At 46.6% G+C, this 21,840-nt stretch overlaps 1 protein-coding gene across 2 annotated transcripts in view; it reads right to left on the reverse strand.

Moving 5' to 3' along the window:
• Positions 1–19,503, reverse strand: part of PPP2R2B (protein phosphatase 2 regulatory subunit Bbeta) — a 116,929-nt gene extending 97,426 nt beyond the window's left edge. Inside the window, exons 1-2 of one of the 2 annotated variants that reach the window (XM_050905192.1) lie at positions 19,494–19,503; positions 19,269–19,346 (exon numbers count right to left, since the gene is read on the reverse strand). In XM_050905192.1, the coding sequence (XP_050761149.1) occupies positions 19,269–19,346; positions 19,494–19,503 (88 nt within the window). Of the gene's footprint in view, positions 1–12,414; positions 12,512–19,268; positions 19,347–19,493 lie in introns of those variants that run through there. The other variant, XM_050905193.1, reaches the window with a different exon arrangement.
• Positions 19,504–21,840: the final 2,337 nt, after the last annotated feature.

Genomic DNA, 21,840 nt, shown 5'->3' on the forward strand with positions numbered 1-21,840 from the left:
CTCTAATAACCACCTCGCCTGGCAGTGCTAATCTAGATCCACCGTTTCAACTGCATTTTAATTAACACTTTAAAAACTCCAAACTCAGCAGAATCATCCCCTGCTCAACATTCGTTCCCACTTGCTATAATGAACTCCGTGGTCAGGGATTTTCCCATTCTTGGCCTGCCGGCATGAAGAGGACATTGCTAAAAAGCAAAACTCAGAAGGACAGACTGGTCCCAGTTTACTTCACCTGAGACGTACGGCCCCACGAGCCAGCCCACACAGCACCCTTATTCCGCATCAATAATCACCAGCGTCTGACCAAAGATAACCCCAGGGTCTTGACACGAGTCCCGTGGGACTGCCCGCAGCCCATCCAAAGGGAACCAAAGGCAAAACCTGAACAACCTCCTCAACCGTGTTTATTCAGATAGCTCAGAAGGGTCCCAGTAGGATATGAAGATTAATTCATTTCAAATAGCAGCTCAATGGCACGCCCATGAGAATTTAGAACCAAACTCAATCCCACTCTCTACCCCATAGCTTTGAGAGAATACAAGTGAGGTCATGTTTCAGCCTGGGAAATCAGTGCAAATGCATATACTTTTGTAACAATAAAAGCTGATCTCCAACTCAGGCCTTGTCTGAGCCCAGGAGCTACTAGGGTTTTTTTTTTTCCCTCCTTTAAAAAAACCCAACAAACTACTTCAGCATAGTCATATCATTTATGGCTGTAAACTTACAGTAGTGCAAGATCATGTGAAGGATCATGGCCCCAATATAGAGGTGTTTATACTATCAGAGCTTATTTGCAGATACAAAGCACTTATGTTGCATTAAGAGGTTTAGAAATGCCACTGGCTAGAATTAAAAAATTCCACCCCTAACTGATGAGAGGATCGCGTGCAGCTTAGACCTCTGTCCTCGTTTATACTGGCTTTCAGCAGGGCCTGCAATTAGCTCCCGGCTCAGAGCCCAGCGTACACGCAGAGACAGGAACCGCTCTTACCAGGGAGCGGCAAACCTGCTCCTCCGACCGAGGCAGCCAGCACAGAGCTCGGTGACGGCAGCTCATCACAAGGGAAGCGGGCAGAGGATCTCTCCCAGTCAAGGTGTAGTTACTCTCTGCAGGAAATCAAGAGAGATGCATACACAGAAGATGTGGCAAGGATCTGCGGGGTCCTGGAGGAATCCACGCTGCAGCAGAGCTGAGACAAGAGCAAGGAACGACCGGCTGCGGGGCAGCTGAGGAAGGCGATGCGGTGCGGCTGGGGGCTGCCGGCGTGGCTGGAAGAGGCTCCCCGCTGCCAACCCAACGACCAGGGTTGCTCCGCCGGCCAGCTGCCTTCCGAGTCAGCCCAAACTGGCCACGGCCAAAGCAGCATCCCTGACTCACAGACTCCGTCTGGGCTCTTCCGGAGCCAAGACCACAAAAGGCAGTTTTTAGTTTTCTCCAACGTCTGTTGGTTGTTACAGTCTCCTGGGCCCACAGCACTATGTGCCTTGGACGGTGAGGTAGGTACCATTTAGAAGTGCAAGACATGAGATCAGCCCCAGCGTGCTCCAAGAGCTCACCTCCCGCGGCAGAGGCTGACCCTGCACCGGCACGCTGCAACTGGGATTCTCAGAGTGCAGGGAGAGGCTGAGGAACGATGGCAGCAGCCGCTGGTTTCCCAAGTGCCTGAGCACCGAGTGGTAGAAAGCCGCAGCGTGACCCCCTCCCTGGGCTGCGAGGTGCCACGCTCCTTCTCCTGGCCTCCTCCCGACCTCCTCCTCCTCCCACCGCAGCCTCTGCTCAGGCATCCATCCCCTGTGGGCATCCATCCACCCGCAGCCTGGGCCAGGGGGTCCCCTCCTGCCTGGGCAATCCTCGCTGCTTTAGGTGACACAGTGAGGAGGCTCGGGGAGGAATCTCTGCTTCTTCCCTCTCCACCATGGGGAAAGAGCTGCGGCTCCCCAGAGCCAGAGTCATCCCTCCTGGGGACACCAAGAGCTGGAGCGTGTGATCAAACAAAGCACAGAGGAATCATCCAGAGCAAGTTTTCCCTCTCGTCTTTGACTCTCTGCCCCTTATAAGACAAAATTTAGCATATCATTAAGGAGAGACACTTCAAGCTGAGTTCTTAACGGAACAGTAACATCTTTCAAAGTGGCTTGTACACTTTTTCCCCAATGAAAGTGCTCTGAGAGCATCACCATTCAGACAAAAAACATGGATCTTACCATTACTGTATTCTGCGGCAAAAAATTATACTGAAAGAGTGTAATTGCAAGAAGAAAGCTCTGTATCCGTGACAGCTGAAACAGCCTTCTTCCTCTTTTATAAATTCCTGAAGCCAGTAGAGAGCAAAATAACACCCTGTAAGTATACATATGAATAATGAAAACGTTATTTTTTCCTAAAAGGCCTTGAAATGGACAGAGTAAGAAAAAATGCAAAGGAAATGCAATCAGTGCAGCCAAGGAAAGATATTTCCAGCTCCCGAGTTACCACAACAAAAATGCAGGTGCACCAATCATCCCCAATGGAGAACACCGACCCATCTGCACCACCGATATGCCTAAATACCAGTAACTGAATCTGGCAGCTGTAGAGCTGGGCATCCTGCCATTTCGTGAGCAGCACGCCTGCTATCGGAGCTCCCCCCTCATACCCAGCCAGGACAAAATTTATCATTTCTCGTATTAAAGAAGTCCGGAGATGTGCCTGCGGCTCTCCCTTCCCTCCGGCAGCAGCACATCTCCCACCTCACGCCTGGCACCGCGGGAGGAGCTGGGCAGTGCTGTGTGATTTAGCTCCTCCAAGTAAACAGGAATGAATGACGAGAAATGGATGCAGCAGAAAGAAGGCCTGAAGCTCACCGGGAGGAGAAAGAGTTTTCACATACCATGCTTCATTTTGACGTTATGCCTAGTATTTTGGATAGGCAATTTGCCTCTTTTTTCGCCTAGCAACAATCCATTTCTTCACGGCCGCACAAAATTAACCTCATTTACTGTTACGGGAAGAACAGACCAGGCGGTTGGATTCCTGCACATGGTGCAAGTTCTGATAAATGTAAGAGCTGAGATTAGGGCAAGTCTGATGTTCTTCACTGAAAAGCAACGGTTGATATGGCATTCAGACTGAGAAAGAACAGCTAAATCAGGAAACGCAATTATTGTAGAAAGCTCAGTCTTAACTCGGTGTTCTCCTCCATCAGCCTTAAACTAATGGCCTCTCTTCATGTAATTATAGACTATTAGTTACACCAAACCATATTTGCATACTTACACAATCTTACTGTACCTCTAATGCACATACCATGCTGCAGCATTAACGCTGCTTCAAATTTAATTTATGTGGGTTTTACTCCAGGGTAATTCAGGACTTCAGTGAAGCTCCCAACTGCTGGTGCCTGATTAACTCGGGTCGAAGCCATTGGAATGACTCACCAGAAAAATAAACCCACTTGTCAACACAGTGGCGACAAAACTGACAGGCTGATGGTAAGTATAAGGGTCATCATAATAACAAAGCTAAAAAGTCTTCAAAAAAACCACACAGAAAATTGGCTATTTTAGGTTCACTCCAGGCCAAGGATTTGGGCTGTGGAGTCCTGCTGTCCTGAGAGCTCTCCAGCAGCCAGACCAGGGTTTGCTCTGCAAAGCGTCATGCAGAGACCGAGCGCAGCCAGAGGAGCGAGCCGGCTGGTCCCTGAGGCTGCTCCGTTCCACTGACCATTTAATGTCTGGGATCAGGAGCTTTAAGACACATTTTGAACAGTTCCCAAGCAGGCTTTCCTTCACTTTGTTAACTGGCCTATTCCACTGATCTAAATACGATAAGAGGTAAAACCTGAACATACTTTCTGTGGTCACTCATAGAGAAATCTGCTGTCTGGAGCACAGGAAGAAATAATTATTTTTATTTTTTACATGCATCCCTCAAAAATGTTCCAAAGGCCAAAAGCTTAGCCTAGAGGTGCCCCTAAGGTAAACAGCTTAGTTTTACGGTGCCTCTGGCTGAGCTTTCATGTTAAAGACCCCTAAAAAGCTAACCCTCTAGCTTAAGGGCGCCTTTGAGCTAAGCTTTAAAATTGGCTTAAACACAAGTGATTAAACATCTCGGCCTTCATGTCACCTCCGCTGGAACCTCCAAAAATGCTAGTGTAAAGCCTGGGCACAAACTGAGAAATGCAGAAAAATGGAAAACTGGAAAAGGCTTCAGGGAAAACAAAAAGATAGTTACCTTGGGGGCTACTTAAACACAGGAATTGCTCCACTCTTTGGTAGCCTTTCTGAGCCAGGGAACTATGCATACAAATACTCTGGGAATTACTATAACTTCAAAATCCTTCATTTTAAAGGAAAGTCATATTTTGGTCTTTCAAGGACCCCGAATCTTGTGAGTATCAAGCTATTCAGGAAATAATCAGTCTGCTTAAAGATAGGTTTCATTATTTAGTGTATTTTTTCACTAAAACAGTATTTAATTTTGAGCTAGAAGTCGGTTTCACTAACAGCACCAATTACCTGAGTTGTGCTTGTTGCTTACCTTGGCATTGAGAAATTTATAGATCAGGCACTGGGCAGTCTGAACCGTTAGTATTAATAAACTAAAGGTGAAAGTATTCCTAAAGCAATAGATTAACTTCCTTAATCACATTAAATGAACCAAGTTAGCTCCAGGCCTCATATACCAAAGCAGATGCTGTATGACCTTTTCTAGCTCAGCCTTTGTCAAAACACTGATACCGAATAGAGGGCACAGGATCCACGTTTGTAAAATGTTTTTGCATAAGTTTGTACAAACTTGAATGAGGAGCAGAGCCCACGGACACCTGAGTACACGGAGGTTTACAAGGACACACGAGGACTTGCCACATCCTCCCGGCAAGTCCGGCAGACTCGAGCAGCATCACGGTGCTAACGCAAGCGAGCAACAGGCTCGCAACGGGCAGTTGTGCTTTTTGCATGACTCCCACTGCCCACAGAGGCGATGAAGCCAAATCCGAGATGCCCCGGGGTCAGGGAGACGCAGGAGCTACTTAACAGAAGACAGAGGAGTTGCTGTGACTTACCAAGCAGCAGAGATCAGAATTAGTCTGTGCCCTCCCTTGCTCTCTGCATGCGCAGTCTGTAATTTGGAAGTACGTGTAATTTCTGAAGATCAAATGTAGATACACTTTCTGTTTAAACTCCCTGCAGGACAGACCTAAACTGCTGGCGGGAGGAGAGCTCACTGCTGCTGACCGAGCTCCCCGCAGATTCACGTCTGGTACAGCAGCAGCAGCAGCAGCGGGCACGGCGCTGGGACCGGGCTGACAGCCATGGGTCGTCCTGGCATCCCCTCGGGATAACTCCGGCAGGCTCTGCCCTCTCTCAGGGGATGACAGGGATCGGGGACAAGGGCTTTCTGTACCCGGCGGCAGGGTGGAGTGGGGCTGCACGACGGGCTGGTGCCCACCCTCGCCGCGGACAGTCACTGCCCTGTGCCTCTGCTGCAGCTGCAGCTCGGGCAGAGCCCCCCCGGGCACGGGTGCCAGCCATTCTTCAGAGGCCTTGAAAGAAACATTCAGTTTCAAATACGTAATATTTACCCCATTCATCTTTTAAAAATCTATTTATTAAACTGCCTTTTCATTTCTTTTCCTCTGCTCAGCAGTACGGCTGCTCTGCGCTCAGCGCAGCTCCCCAGGGTAGCTGCTCAGAAGGACAAACGGCGGTACGGCCCGGCCAGGCCGGCTGGCCAAAGCAGGGAAGGTGTGAGCAGCGTGACCAGGGCAGCTGCTGCCAGCTAGCAGCGCTGGCAGCACAACAGGCAGAGCACCCACGGAGGCCCTTCGAAGGCAGGTAACCTGCCTCCCTGCCAGCGGCTCTGCTGGCGATGCAGGAGGGTCCCAGCGCGCCGGCTCAGCACGACGGCTGCGCAGCTCCTGCCTGCCTGGCCCTTTTGGGATCCCCGAGAGCCCAGCCGGCACGGGCACCGCCGGGCTCAGCTCCACTCCCACCGGGAAACCTGGACCGGCTCCACCAACCGCCTGCAACTGCAGCAGATGTACGTACCACGGAGCCAACCCGGCCACGTCAGAGAGAACTCCTTGTCCTGGGCATGCTTTTAACTAGTCTTACCCTACATGTTAACACTAAAAGGCGTACTGAGGATTGAAGATTCTCCCCAGAGGAAAAGAAAGTAGGGAAAAGGACAACAGCTTGGCTTTAAAATAAAGTTTTCAGGAGGGTGGAGGTGAGGAAGGCTGACGGCTTGACAAACCTTCATTTTTCACGGTCTAGGGTGTTACCTGACCCAGCCGTGATCGACTGTCTTCAGCAATACAGAAACTCACGACTTCAGCCAGAATTCCTCTACTGTGTGTAGAAAACTCATCGCAGTGGAGGACACAGATGCACTAAAGAGCACAAACTGACTGTACCAGCACCGTCAGCCCAAAGGTCATACAGACGCCAACAGATCAGCAGGCTGCCATTCAGTAAATACACAAAATGCATTCTCTACTAAGGATGGATGATTTTCTTGGCTACAGTACCAGTTCCCTTCCTGGCTATCCCACATTAAGGGAAAATAAAAGGGCCCAACAAGAGTAGTAAGAGGTTCAGGAGGCTTCATTTGTACGGACAGGCTCAGATAGGGAATTTACCTGAACGAGACTAGACAGAACATCACGGTAAAGCCAATGCTGAGCAATTCTTCTGCAGGCTACATAGTGGAGACTGAGAATCATTTTAACTTGCAGATAGTTTTGTTAGACATCAATGAACATAAACCATGAAGACAGCTCAGCACTAGAACTGATTACCAGCAAAGACAGTAATTTGGCATCCTTTGAGGTGTTTGACAAGAACCTGTTAAGTATCTGCTTTATTAGAGCCTGCTGCAAACAGAAAGGTGATCTAAGAGACCTCCGTAGCTCTTACCAGCCCTCCAGCCACTCATCACTTTGACTGTATGTTTCCATGCTAACTGTAATAATTATCACTTAAAATCACTTAAGTATTGTCACTTAAATCTTGGGAGAAGCAATACAGCATGATGGCTTTCTCCCGTATATCTCCTCCCGTTCAAAAATCTCAGGTACATTTATCAATTCGTTTATTGCTAAATTAGAAGAGCCTAGAGACCAGCTGGATGGGAGTAAGATTCCAGACCAAATCTGACACTGATGAAGATCTTTTATAAGAATCCCTGTACTATGTCAATACTACCAATAAGTACAGTTAATCCCGCTAGATGACTCCCAAGGGACTTTTCAATGCTATTTTTTTGATTCCTTCCAAAATGCTGCTAAGAAATCTACCCATGTTTTCTTCCAGCCTTGACCCAATACTTTGATTTTGGAGGAATGCGTGAAATCCCAGACTGCTGTGCCAGCAGTCCCACTGAGCGCGGATCGAATAGGTGGAATATCAACAATACCATCTCCCAGGAAAGCCAGGCTTCCCAGTAGAAGCACCAGGAGGGCAGTGAGTGCAGCCATGATGATAACGTAATAAAGACAGCTGAGATGTTAACTAACGAGACTCAGACCCAGATCATGGCCTGTGGTAAGTGTACAGCCAGCCTGTTGTTTTCCATTTCTGCAGCTGCGATTCACGACCTTCCCGTGCTCCCCACCACCACTTGTTGTTCTCCAACATGAGTCACATTTGAGCAGCATTGCTCCTTTCACATCTGCGTCTGACAGCAGCTAGGATGAAGCATGGCAGGGTTTCAAAGCCCTTCGTCACCAGCAGCAGCTCCTCCCTGTCCGTACCCGTCCGTCGTGTGCTGTCTCAGTTTTGGGTACGTTGGATGTAGGAAGTTTTCTTTTATTTCTATGTTTTCTATTTCCCAAGCAAATAGAAATCTATCCACAGTACAGTGTGAAGCTGTTTTTTCCCCCATGAGAAAGAAAACCAGCCAGCACCAGAATTCCGCAGCAATGACTACAAACCTTGTGCTTGGCCTACTGCTGCTCATAATGCACTACCGCCATAACTTTCTATAAGCTACTGATTTAGTCATTCTAAATTATTTGCATGAATAAGGAACGTGCAGGAATGAGCTGCAGAGTAATACCAGGCTCCTGGTGGACTCTTCAAAGCACGAAATGTCGAGACTTGTTGGTGCAGAACAAACAGTGAGTTTATTGCTTTTATCAGTACTGCTTGAGCCTACTCACAGCAACGACTGAACTCCAAACCTTTGGCCTGACGTGACTTACGCTCAGTGGACGCTTTCTTTTGGTCCTTCACAACAGTACGTGGGAAGTATAAAAGAAGTGCTGGAGTTTCTTATTACATTGTTACGGTGGTTAGAGTTAATAAAATAGTACAAAACCTATAGCATATATTTGTTTTGAACCTAGCTTGAAAGTAGCAGTGCTTCTTTGACATGTACCTCCTCAATGTGTTTTCATTGTATTGTCCAGATTTTTAGCACTGCAGTATCAAATGTGCATCATTATTCTTCTGTTACAATTAAAAAACTGCATCTAGAGCTTAGCAGTAAATTCAGATTTTGGATAAAGTATTTAACATTAAGTAAAGATTAAGATTTAAATAATCCCTATCAGTTGCAACGTTAGTGCGTGAACTGAAAGCCGACACATTTGTGTTGTTCACAGTTTCGTATCTGCACCAAACTAACGTACTATTGCAGAGAGCCCACACCTGCAGTGATGAATGGCTACACTTACCAGCGTGAAATAAAAAGTGATTCAAGACCTACAGCCTAACTCAATGTCAACCAAATTTGGAAAAACTTGGAAGTTACTGAAAATGTATTCAAGTTGTTGGCCTGTCAAATTAATAATGCAGTTAAAGATCTCCTAAGCACAATAACAGATTTTAAGGATAGGAAATAACTATTACATGTCTAAACATCTATTAAAGTATCCAAAAGAATTAATGCTTCTGCAGAACAGCCAACATTTCAAACCCTGCTCAGAAAAGTGCACAAAAATACATTTCTGTTAAAATTCTGGAAGAAAAACACATGCATGACTCAAAGTTTGGCAATTGTATGACCTCAGAGAACTCACTTCCCATCTTTGTACTTGCTTCCTCGTCTGCAGGAAAGGATATTGTCTTCTTAATTCAAAGGCTTTTTTTTCCGAAGGTTACTTAGCTAAGGATTTAAATGATCTTTGATATCCTTGAGTTGAACATGTTGCAGAAATTAAAAAAAAAGTTTTCATTTAAAAAAACAGGCAGTTATTTTGATCAGTATATATGTATTCATTCTGAAGTGTTTTATTTTGTAAACGTACATCCCAAGTTTGCGAGCTGCTGCAGCCTATCCACAGTTCTCAGCAAACCCGATACTAACACATACGTACTTCTGTTCAGGCACCAGTCCCTCTGTCATTTAATCCTTTTTCAGCAAATAATAAATGATAGAAAGCCCACAGTGCACGTTCCACATCGAAAGATATATTTGGATCAATTTTCCGTGCACACGCCACTGCGAGAACAAGGCAGACCCAAATACCTGTTTTGCATCTTAAGTAATAGATCAAGAAATGCTTTTCTACAGCAATATTCCTCATTCAAATACAGTTCAGGAGTAGCAATCAGGGTCCAAAGGATAGTATCGTGGGCTCAAATTCTGTCAAACTGCTATTATTCAGTCAAGCTACAGGCACACCTTCAAGGTCAATGGGACACAAGCGTGCGTTCCTACGTGCTGCTGAGCGGGACTGAGTTCAAACATGCGGCACTAACCCCGCGTCTGAATGCGTCACTGAGCTGTGCTATTAAGGCCCAAGTAGTCAATATTTTCAAAAGATCTCAAAACACACGTGCTATACTGCATCCTAACCCACACGCCTTGGTACGAGGAAGACTGGCATTTCTGGACGACAGTGAGCATCAGGAGTGTGATGGCAACAGCAGGTCACACAAGAGAAGCCAGCATGCCTCCTGCTCAGCCACGCCACGTCCACCACCTAAGGCACTTCACTTGCACCAGCTTTCTCCAGATGCACCCTTTCCTTCCCATTCATTACCATAATCCCGCACCTCCACAGTAACGATAACGACGCTGGATCATTTCCACAGGCTCTGCCAGTCAAGGACTGTAACTTCACAGCAAAGCAGAGCCGAACAACAAACCGGTCTGTGAGGAAATAAATGAGAGCTCCACTGCAACTTTCTAAAACCATTTCATAGGCAGAGCCAGAAGAGGATAAACAAGCGTACTTGAATTTCAGGTTTATTACAGCTTGGTGCACAGTCTTTGTTCTCTGTTCCAGGCTCTTTGCTGACCTAGATCTCCCGTTTACAACCCTGGGAATTTGGGATGAATGAAGAAGAAGAGAACTCTTACAGTGAGGTAATAGAGAATACATCGGGATTTCAGGTCTTGGTCTGGATGGAGCTGGGATCAGAAGGATCTCTGGAAGAACACCTTCGCCAGGAAGGGGTGAGTACAGAGGGTGGTGCAGGGGCACGAAGGAGTTTCTCCTCTGGTTAAGGGGGACACCTCTGCCAGTCTGGGGGAGAAGAGGAGCCGTTTCTCTTCAACAGGCTCAGCCGTCCTGTGCCTTCTCTCTGTCTGCAGAGTAAAGCCTGGCTGAAAGACTGAGCAGGGCAGCATCTGACTGAATCTGGTCCCTGAGGCACCGCAGCTTCACCCCGTGAATAGTTCTGTCCATTTGTGAGTCTGCACTCCACCGAGAGTGAACCAGAGGTACCAAATCGCAACTTCATCACTTCAAAACATGGAGGTACAAGCACTAGATCCAGCTCCTGCTGCACGTCGTATATTGAGGGTTCTTGTATGGTACATTGGCCTTTTCAGCCACTCCGAGAGGACTGAGGCAGGAGACAGGCTCTTACCTGGGTTCTCCTCTCAGTTCTGCTAGTGATTTAGCCTGCAGAGTCATTTAAACTCCCCAGACCTCAGTTTCACCCCAAGTTAATTATATGCCTCTGATAACTGGTCTGAGAAACAGTTCTGTACAAGTTTCATTCTTTATGTACTGTTTGCAATGGAGAAGAATAGATAGCACACCGGTGTGGCATTCTTTCTTTAATTCATTTTTTTCTCTCAGTAGTCTCATATGACCTCCCCTAAACCAGCAAGGTCTGCTTCTCCATTGAATTACTTATTCCAGTAGCACAATCCAGAAGTTACTTATTCAGAATATCTTAAGGACCTGTGCCTTTGGACAAAGTCAACTTGAAAACAAAAGAAATCTTCAGAGAAATTTTCAAAGACAAAACTCCAGAGTTAGTCTGAGTTATCCATTGTGATAATTTTATCTGATTAGAACTTCAGAGAAAATTAAAAAAAAAAAAATCCATACCTGTCTGCTTGGACTAAAATACAGCAACCTAAGTAGATATAATAATCTAGCCCGGAGCATCACCACCTACTGCCCAGTCCTTCCTGCTTGACCCTTCCACTCCGTATCTTCAGCCTTACGACATTCTTGGTCCAGCATCAGCCGTGGCAGGGTACTCCCCACAGTGCTGCTTTTTCGCTAGATGCACACAGCGGGCAGAGCCTGCAGCCAGTCATCCCAAAACCAGCCGTAAGCATGCATCCCTACAGCGTTCGTCTGGATTTTCCCATTGCTCACGGGTGAGGCTGGTAATTCAGCCTATGCACACAGACTCAAATTAGATGAATGAGTCTGTAGAAAGCTGGGTGACAGTAAGGGTGTTTTTCCTCATTAACAAACTCCGGTTAGGGCACCTGAGGAAAATCGCTGTGGTTCCACATAGGGGAGTAGCAGCGGTGTGAAATTTTGATCCCGCGGAGCTGTTTGGACGACTGCAGATGATTCACAAAACTGTCTGATGGTTCACACACAGCAAAGGTGCACACAGTCCTATCATGCGGGGTTATAAATCAGCATGAACAAGCACTCCCTACGGGAGAAGTCCCACTGAAGTCTCAGTGAACACAGACCTGATCCTTTGCATTCCTACCCAGAAAACACAAAGTTCAAACACTGCTGAGAACACTTCGTTTATCCCAAATAGCTGCAGAGCTGTTCTGCCGAGACCTGAAAACAGGCTTTGCTGACTGAGGGAAAGGGCACAGGTAACCGAACGCAGGCAGCGCCAGATACGATTTTTTCATTTTCTTGGGAATATACAGATGAATTAAAGGCCACATTTACAAACTACATAAGCCTGAAAAGCGCGCAGCACCATAACTAGAAAGTCTTCCTTAAGCCGGTCCTGCTGCTTGCTGATTTGCACAATTAGCGCAGAGTTAACAGTAAACCAAGGAGCATCGACAGGAATAAACGAAGTCCTTTTCTGCTAAGCCTTCAGACGCCCTCCGAGCCTTCCCGCTGCCTTCTCAGCCTTCTCCCGCGATAAACAACAGCCTCGGACCGCCGCTCCCCCCGCTCCCTGCCAGGAGAAGCGGACCCCCGGCGCAGGGGGGCTTTGCAGCGCTCCCCCCCCCGCGCTCCCACCCGCGGCGCGTACCTTCCGCGTGGCAGCTGGAGGAGAGGATGGCGCTCGGCGGTCTGAAGATGTACGGCAGATAGCGCGAGAAGCATTTCATCTTCCAAACCCGTAATTTAAAAAAAAAAAAAAAAAAAAACCGAAACACAAAAAAGGGAAATAAAAACATACAACGCCAAAAAAAAAAAAAAAAACCCACTAAAAAAATAAAGAAGAAAACCACGCAGCCCCTCCTCAGTCCATGAGGATCTGCCGGTGCCCGGGCAGCCTACATGGCAGAGGCGGCGGGGGCTCGCTGCGGGGGCTGCCTGGCTGGCAGAGCCGGCCGGCCGGCCCCCATCCTGCCGGCCCCGGCGGCCCCGGCCCCGGCGGCAGAGCGGAGCGCCCCGGCCCTCCCGGCGCCGCCGCTGCCTCGGCTGAGGCGCGGCCGGGATCGCTGACTAAGCCCGTCCTGCCTGCGAACACACCCCCGCGGCACCGCGCCTCGGCCGCCCGGCCTCGCGGGGCGGCGCAGACCCACCGCCCCGGCGGCGGCCCGAGCCCCGGGCCCGGCGGGCAGCCGGCGGCGCCGGGAAGGCGGCAGGCAAGGGGGGAGGCTCCGCGGCGTTCCGCAGCGGCTGACCGCCGCCGGCGGCGGGGCCGCGCAGGGCGCCCGGCGGCGCGGGAGCGGCCGCAGCCGAGGGCGCTGCCCCGGGCCCGGGGAGCGGCGGGCCGGGCGGGAGGGGCGAGTCGCCGGGCTGGCCAAGGGCGGGCTTGAGGTGGCTTGTGCTTTGGGACTCTGTGGCTCTGCCGGCGCGACGCCGCCGCGGAGCCTAACGGTGTCTGCACCGGGAGATGGCCCAGGTGCCACCGGCGCCGTCAGGGCTGAGCCGTGCCGCCGCCGTGGGCCCGAGCAGCCCGAGCCGCAGCGGCCGCGCAGCTCCGCCGGCCCGGCCCGCGCGCGTTCGGAAAGCGTTTGTAGAGCGGGGGGTGACCAAAGGACACCAGAAGGGCACCTACAAACCACGGTGTGCACCTTAAACCACAGACTGAAAGCACATTTTGCTCTGTTACGGATTCTTCCGAGGCAGTGCTCTCAATTCGGGCTCCCCAGTACCCACTTGAACCTGCAGCATTTAAGGGGTGGAACAGATCTAGATCGATAGTTCTAACGCTTTTTCAATCACAGCCCACTCTTTAAGGCAGAAATCTCTGACAGCCGAGTGCACTCCAGACTCGCCCTGCCACAGCCTGCTCAGGTGCGCACAATGGGAAATATCACAGTATCAAGAGGGCGGGTTGGAAGGAAATGATGTGATAAGCTGCTGATGCCCACCCCCACCCCGGTTTTCCTGCTGTTTAATTACTCTCGGGACAACTTTTTGGTTTAGGACCAAACCACTCACCATTCTTGCCTGCTGTTGTTGCCTCGTGGGGAGCACTGGGTCATTTTGCTGTCTGGTTTCATCATCTGGCTGCAGTCTTTCTAATTTTGCTGTCATTGGCAGATGACAGCACGACTGCATTTGTACCAAAGAGATGCAAAGCACCTGTGCCAGTGAAGAGAGAAGCTTTTCATTTCACTTTAATATCTTTCTCTTTATTCAAAATACCCTCTCTGGATGTGGGAAAAAAAAAAATCCAGGTCTGGGCTGCAAGCAATGCAAAGCCTTCCTGCTTAGAGATGACGGCTCACTCTGATTGCATCACACAGCAGTGAAGAAGGCTGAGGATCAAGAACTATTGTGTATCTCAAGTCCATCCCAGGCAACAAGATACGAAATAAAGAGACAGTATTTTATAAAGCATTCTTCACGGAAAGTCACTTTATGTGTTCATGTATGACTCACGCTATTTAATATACTAGCCTGGAAACGTAAAGACTGTTTCTGAAGCAAACACTGCTGTTTAACTGCACCCAGAAACTACATTCAGGTTTACTTGAGAAAGTGATGAATGTCATCTCCAGTTGAAATTACAGAGGGAAGTTAGGTGCGGTATGCATAATTAAACCACATCACAGGCGTGAAAACTGCAATTACATCTCTCTCATGATCACAGCGGCTCAGTTACCGCTTTCATAATAGTGTACAACAAAACCTGGAAAAGAATGTGCATTTCCAAGCAGCTAGCTGAACTAATATTCTGGAGCTAGGATGCCTTTAGAGAAGGCTAGGGCCACCCCTAAGTCAGGCCAGCTGAGAACAGCTCTGGAGAAACCATTCACCTTCTCCAAAGGAAAAAAGAGTGCATTACTGTTCTTGTTACGACCTTTCCTTTCTCAGCACGCAGCTTACGCTCTGCACGTGCAGGTGCGTATCGTGAGAAGAGGGCAGCACACGCTGTGGTACCTGAGGATGGCATCTTCAGAGCCACGCTGCCGTACCTCGGCCATGGCCATCCACTGCGCACAGACCAACCTGCTCATTCTCCAGTGTGGATTTCCAGGCCAAACGCATCCCACTGCAACTCAGACCCTCACGATCACAGCACAGGGTTTGCGTAACTCACTCTGGTAGCAGAGAGCTGGAAGCTTATTCCACCACTGGAACTGAACAGATGAACTAAACTGAGAGGTGTTGACCTGCCTGCTGTTCTGGGAAGGGAAAGGAAAACTGACTGCTCCAAGACCAGTCCAAGTCCCTCAGCTGTCCAGACTCAGCTCTCTCTGGTCCTGCGCTTAAGAGCCCAGGAAGAGATTTGCCCCAGTTCGGCTTACAAGATCACCGTTACAGCTTCAGCCAGAGGACTCTGTTTCTTCCTAAAGCCGTGTTTCTCCTCCCTTTATGCCTTTTTAACTATTTATATGGCATCCCTGTAGTTTCTGTGTCTGTCTGTATCACCTCCTTATGGATGTAGATCTAGATCACAGAGAGTCAGAGGTTATGTGAGCCTCTGGAATAATATTTTCCACACGGAGCTGTAGAGTGACTTGCTTCAGGTTTACCCAGGAACTCAGTTTGAAACAGAAGCCATATCTGAGACCTACTTGTAGGACTGAAATCTGCAAGTACTGTGCCTCTCTTCCACCATGTGTGTGGATGTAATAGATGCCATTGTACATGACAGAAAAAAATATTTCTTCCACTTAAAAATAGACACAAACATTCCCTAAGAAACAGATTAATTCCACCTCATTAAAATCATGTACCAAAAAAAACCCCACCAAATTATTTTTATTGTGGCTTTGATCTATTTAAATATTTATACTCAGTTTTTATGTTCCATTAACAAACTGAGTTTCACTTCACATGCAAAAATTGGGATATATATTTGAGCTTAATTAGCAAGCAACACAAAAAGGAAACCAACATATAAGAACACAAGCCAGGCTCTGAGCCAGCCTGGTGAGCCTGCAGACCATCATTCAACACTGAAATCTTTGATTTGGAGTTATTGGTTACACATTGGGATGATGTGGCAAACACAGGCGTGTGCAAGCAGACATAATAAAAGTCTCAGACCCACTGAAATGACTGTTGGTCATGGAGCTTGCTAGGATCTGGTGACATTCCAAGTGCAAAATATTCCAGACACTGGGCAGAACGTCTGACTTCATCAGGATCATTTTAATTTATCCATGAATATTCATGTGATATTCCTCCATCTGATAACTTTATTATATGTATGCTTTACACCTGACTAATTTAATATGACCAAGATTTAAATGCGGAATGCCTGGATTCCTACCCTGAAGCACACAGCCCACGTGCACAGCAGCCCCAAATCTCGTAAGGCTGCCCGTGCCCTCCTAACGTCTGCAGCCACTGCGTGACTCTCCCTCGTGACGTGCCCTTCAGCAAGCACTGAGGCAGCTTCCCGTGGCCATGGTAGTTCTACACTGTGATCTTGAGGCTCAAGAGGACTAGAGGAAATGTCACCTCTTAAATTTGCACTAATCTGGTTTCTACACTAGACTGCTAATTATCAATGTATCAAAATAAGGCAAGATCTCTACAACTTGTTTCCTTTTAGCAGTAATGAAATATAGTTCCAAGCACTGTGGCACCACACTGGCAATCAGCAACATCATTTACTTCATATTTAACATTGAAATCAGTGTTTGTTTGAGCAGCTGAAAGATGTCCCAGGCCTCCCATCTATGCACAAGAGAGCTCATTCATTCACACGGTTGGGTTAGAGAGTTAAAGCACCCATTACACCACTGGTTTCATCAGGACTAGTACCACCCACTATGATACCATATTCCAAGTTAAGTAAAGCAATGAACGAGGAAAGAACAAAATGAGAACGTTTGTTTGTATCTCTGTTCGTGCGACTTCACATGTGCATGGAAAAGAACAAGCATATTATCAGAGAATTAATGCAGAATTATTCTCGGCAATATTTTAAGTATCATTGGAAAGCCAGAATTACAATCCATCCTGCTGAAGGAGGCAGGCTCTTCTACATTTAAAGATGCAGAACATTGTAAACGTAATAGTAACATCTCCTTTCACCTGACCATACACAACTGCATGCATTTCAATAACTAATGAAATTACATTTTGTGAATTCAGGATGCTTGGATGTTACCAAGAGTTCCGAAGGTCAAAAATGTGCCACAAAGACTAGCATAAGAGTAACACGTTATGGATAAACTTCTGATGAAGGTGAGGCGTCTGTGATATAAACACATTTATGACATGTAATTCATGTGTATGTACATCTGTATCCACACGCATACACATTCACATACAAACACAAAACCAGCGTAACAACCAAAAGCCCAATCCCGTACCTAAAATACTCTCCCGAGCTTTCTGCTCAGTCATGGTGAGGCCATTTGTACCTGTGGACCAGATAGAACAGACCAACGTGATCACCTTTTTGTTATTGGTTTCACTGAATATAGCCTTTAAGTATTATCTATCAGACTTTAAGTATTATCTATCAGCCTTTACTGTTCTGTGAGTCCAGGTTATCCCAAGAAAAATCACAGGGGTTCCTTCCTGTCATTGTGCCTCTGGATTCCTCCAGCATTGAGTCTCAAATGTAAAAAAAAAAAAAAGCTTATAGCCTTCAGTTGATAACTGGTTACATTAAGAAAAGGATAGTAAGAAGAGGCAACCTACCATTTTATTAATCCTGAACTAGCAAACAAGTACTCTCGACCTTTTAAAATGATTTGCAGATTCTACGGTAAAAGCTCAAAACACTTGTAAACATTTTTGCAAAAAAACACCTCAGTAAAAAAATATTTCAGCTTTAATCACAATGGTGGGGTTTTTGCCTAGAGATTTAACAAATTGTTAAATATTCTCCTGAGTTTTGTGCCCCACTGTAGTCTCTAGAGGTTACAGACTGAAACCTTCTTCTGCAAAAGCAGCGTAACAGAGAACTGCCACTGAAGGGAAACAGATGACGGTACTCCAGGCAGAACTGCATTCCCACCAGGAGGAGAAGTCAGGGGCTTGGGCTGACTCAGTCCTCTCCTCAGTCTTACGAGACTGTGCTTTTAAAGAAAGCATCACACTTCAGGAAATACAACAAAACAGAAGAAGTACATCTAATAGGCCAACTCAGTTCCTGCATTTATTATCTTAATATCCACATAAGGAGCTGTGAGCAGTTGCACTTTCAACAACACTTTCCCAGGCATCGCTGCACTTGTTAGCAAGCTCTGTCCTCAACATTATTCTCGTGTCCAAAACCATTCAGGTGGAGGGATGAAATGCTACTACTAGTAGTCTACACTCTGGTTTCAGGCAGAAAACATTGGCACAGTTCTGCCAGTGCAACTAAGTCTTGATGGGCAGCACCCTCCCATGCTATATTCCAGATATCGGCCTGTCCATCGCGCGGTCAGTGTGCAGCATGATCCCAGAGAACAAAACTCATGTCCTCTGCTGCTCCGAACAAAACGTGACAGAAATTTACATGCAAATGTAAAAGGTCCCTGTGGTAACGCAAACCAACCTGCTCTGCACACGGGAAGACAGGATTTCATCAGTTTGTTTGGCCTCCCTACGGCACAACACCATCGCCTATACTGGGTGGGTTAAGAGAAAAGGGATGTGATAAAGGTTTCAGTTATCCTTGAAGGATAAAGAACATATAGGGAATAAAATGTGAACTGGAAAGGGAAAGGAATTAATGGATTAATGGGCAATGCAATAAGAGAAAGGAAGATGAAAGTGTGAAATGAGAATAAGAAAATGTAGGAAAATGCCCGGTAAGAAGTTTAAACCAGAACAATCACAGGAAGAACAGAACTGAATTAATAAATTCAACTTTAAAGTCAGGAAAATTGAATGCATTTATTTCTTTTCAATTGTCCACGTTTTTGCAGTCCACATGTTGACTAAATGCCGAATGGATGGGCTTGCTGAGAGAGAAGTGCCTAAGTGATTGAGGAGCACAAATCACCCTGAAAGCTACTGAGTGTGAAAGGGGATGTCTTGTGCTCCTAAATCCCCCAACTGCCTGCACCAATCCCTCCCACATAGATATATATCTGTAGAAGTGTATGCACTGCAATTTATTTTAACTCCAGATACCAGAATGAGCACCGAGTTACACTTATGTTACCCAGAAACAGAATCCAACTGATTGCAGTAAACGATGTTATAGTGGGAGAGGCTGTCTCATCATTCCCTGAAAAATTCTGTAAATAACAGCTGAAAACCAAAAGGAAATCTATTTCAAAGACTATTGATATGATTAAGCCATAATGCCTTCAAATGAATTTTCGGGATCAATAGCTAATTTTAGAGACCCATCTCTTTCAAATGCAGAAGTACCTAATGAAGGCAGAAACAAAAAGAGTGTCACTTAGCTCTTTGCCGGCAGTTTCCAACAACATGCGAACAAGCCCCCTGCACACTGATTAGGCAAGATGTACATGACGAACAAGTTATTTTTGATCACAGCAACAAAGGGAAAAATAAACTTACCTTCTGTCACCCCAATATCTATAGTTCCTTTTACTTGACTAAAGCACCACAGCACATCCTGCATGAGGTTTCCAAATCCTGCCAGGGAAACACATGCAGAAAGAAGATAAGATACGATCACATTGGTATATAGCTTGTCCTTTTTTAAACAAACACGCACACATGCACATACAAATTGGCACACAAATATCTGCAATCCCTGCATGAAGATAAGTATTTGCTCACCTGGTATCATTCTGCCATACAAAGTGCAAAGCTAACACCGCAAAACTGAAAACATTATGCCCGCGTTATGAATTGCCCATCTGTTTGTTTTCTCCGTACCATGGCGGGGCTATTTCGAAAATGGTGCAATTGGAGTCAGTCCCCTCCACATCACTGGCAGCATCACAGAAGAGTCAGGAGGCCCTGTAGTCACGGTCTTTGTCACAGCCTCTCTTCATCAGAATACTAATGCCCCCAACCATTTCCAGCACTGTTAAAGAGAGAGTGAAACAGAGAAAAAGAGAACTACTCTTACTACCACAACAAAATTTTTTCCAATTTGTGGTCAGTGTAGTTGTGGACTGCTTGGCAACGAACCCAAGCAGAATGAAGCTGCTTTACAGGACATCATAATATTATAATCACAATTTGCCTGGAATCAGAAGTGCACTGTAGTCGCTTTAAAAGAATACTACAGGCATTTCTATTATAAGGCATATTATTAAGCTGTAGCTCTCTCAACTGTGCTTGCTGCTGTAGCAATACTGTGTTAAGACGCTCCGAGAGAAATTAGGATTTTATCTACTGCTGCTACTCATTTTCTTGACAGCTCAGCGGAATTTCCCTTTCTGTAATGCAGTTTTCACTGTAGCACAAAAAATCCACTGCCTCAAAGGACAACTTGCTTCCTTTTATCCTAACACACGTTTTATCTCAAAGCAATTTCCAGACACGAAGAAAGCAGCACAATGGAGCCGTGAGGACAGGAAATGTCATCTTACCCGTGTCACACACAGGTGAAACACGGCACGGAAAACGTGAGCGTTTCGCAGTCGGCAAGGGGGATGCTGGGCTCGGTCAGGGCGTCGTGCTACGGGAGACTCAAACTTGCTACTTCCCTGCAAAAGAAAAGGAAAACACGGGATTGGGAGATAACGTATAGCTGGAGATATAACTGAGTTAACTGGATTATCTCATGGCCTACCCAAATGTCTTTGTGAGATTTCTGCCTGGTTTTATTTAAATCGTGATAAGTTTTTGTATATTAATAGAAATCAATATATATCGTATATATTAAAAGTAATATAATCGTCTTCAATACATAATGGATACAAAGTCCCATTTGTATCCCAATAGATACAAAGAATGAGCTTTATTGGATGATTCAAGGCAAATACAGGGGAAAATTGGAGTTTTGAGAGTATGAAAAGATCCGGAATCTGAGGGTCTGAGACAGTTTGATAAGATTATGAAAAAATATTAAGTTTAGCGAGATTCATAACTTGAGATGTCCGAACAATGGGAACAGCTACAAAATATGATAGGAAGATGCGAAAAAAATGACATCTACAAAACCAGGTCTTAACGTTATTGCATAAACTTGAATGCCTCATAAAATCTGCCAGAATATTTCAAAAGCAAGTAGATAACATGGTGGATGAGAGGAGCAGTATCATGATGCCCTTTCTAGAAAGCTCTTCTGTATTATTACCTAATTCCACTCAGATAAACTCCTCAAAGGAAAAAGAATTTGTGACTTAAAATTCTTCCTCCTAACCTGGGAGTCTGATGACACCTAACAAGTTTCTGAAAACAGGGATTTTTGTGTTTTCCAGTACCTTGGCGGCTCACAGGAGCAAATGTGGATGGGAGGACGGACAGACAGACAGCACGACACCCCCCGCAGTGGTTTCCTTACTGGCCGCTTGCCCAGCTCCATTCAGCGTTGCTTGCAGTTCTCGTTTAAGAAAAGCTTCTCAGCATCAGAGCAGGGTTTTTCTTCATGAAAGGCAAAAATGAGGTTTTAGAGGAATTATTCATAACTCTCAACTTGCTCAAGAGCCCTGGAAAGTGACACCTTTGACATTGTATTTGCTGGGCTGCCGTGAGATCAATAGGCCTTCTGTCAGTTCACTGGGCTGTGTTATGAAGCAGCTGCTAACACGGGCTCTTCAGGCCCAGCTTTAATTCAGAGGACAAACAAAGGCAGTATCTCACACGGTCCTGCTTGGGTTCAGCAAGCCTTATTTTAGTAGATTTCTGCTGATAAGAATGCTTCTGGCTATTTACACTGAGTACCGGCCGTGTGCTCTGAGTCGACGCCGAGATGTGCTATCGGACTCGAAGAACCGAAGCAAGAGAGAGGATGGCTGCTGCAGGCTCTCGCACGCCTGTGAGCTCCTTGTACCCAGGCTATATAGCGTACGTGCAGAGCAGTGCCTCCATCGGCACCTGACTGAGCTCTGCTTTTCCCCGTGTTACCAGAACAGGGGATCCTGGTGCCAGAGTCCCTGCCACCAGCCCCTGCCCAACGGGCTCTTCAGGAGCTTGTCCTTGGTTAGATCGTGGTGTGCTCCGCAGCGCTTAA

Source organism: Gymnogyps californianus, chromosome 14 (genome assembly GCF_018139145.2).
Source record: "Gymnogyps californianus isolate 813 chromosome 14, ASM1813914v2, whole genome shotgun sequence".
In the NCBI taxonomy this organism is placed as follows: Eukaryota; Metazoa; Chordata; class Aves; order Accipitriformes; family Cathartidae; genus Gymnogyps; species Gymnogyps californianus.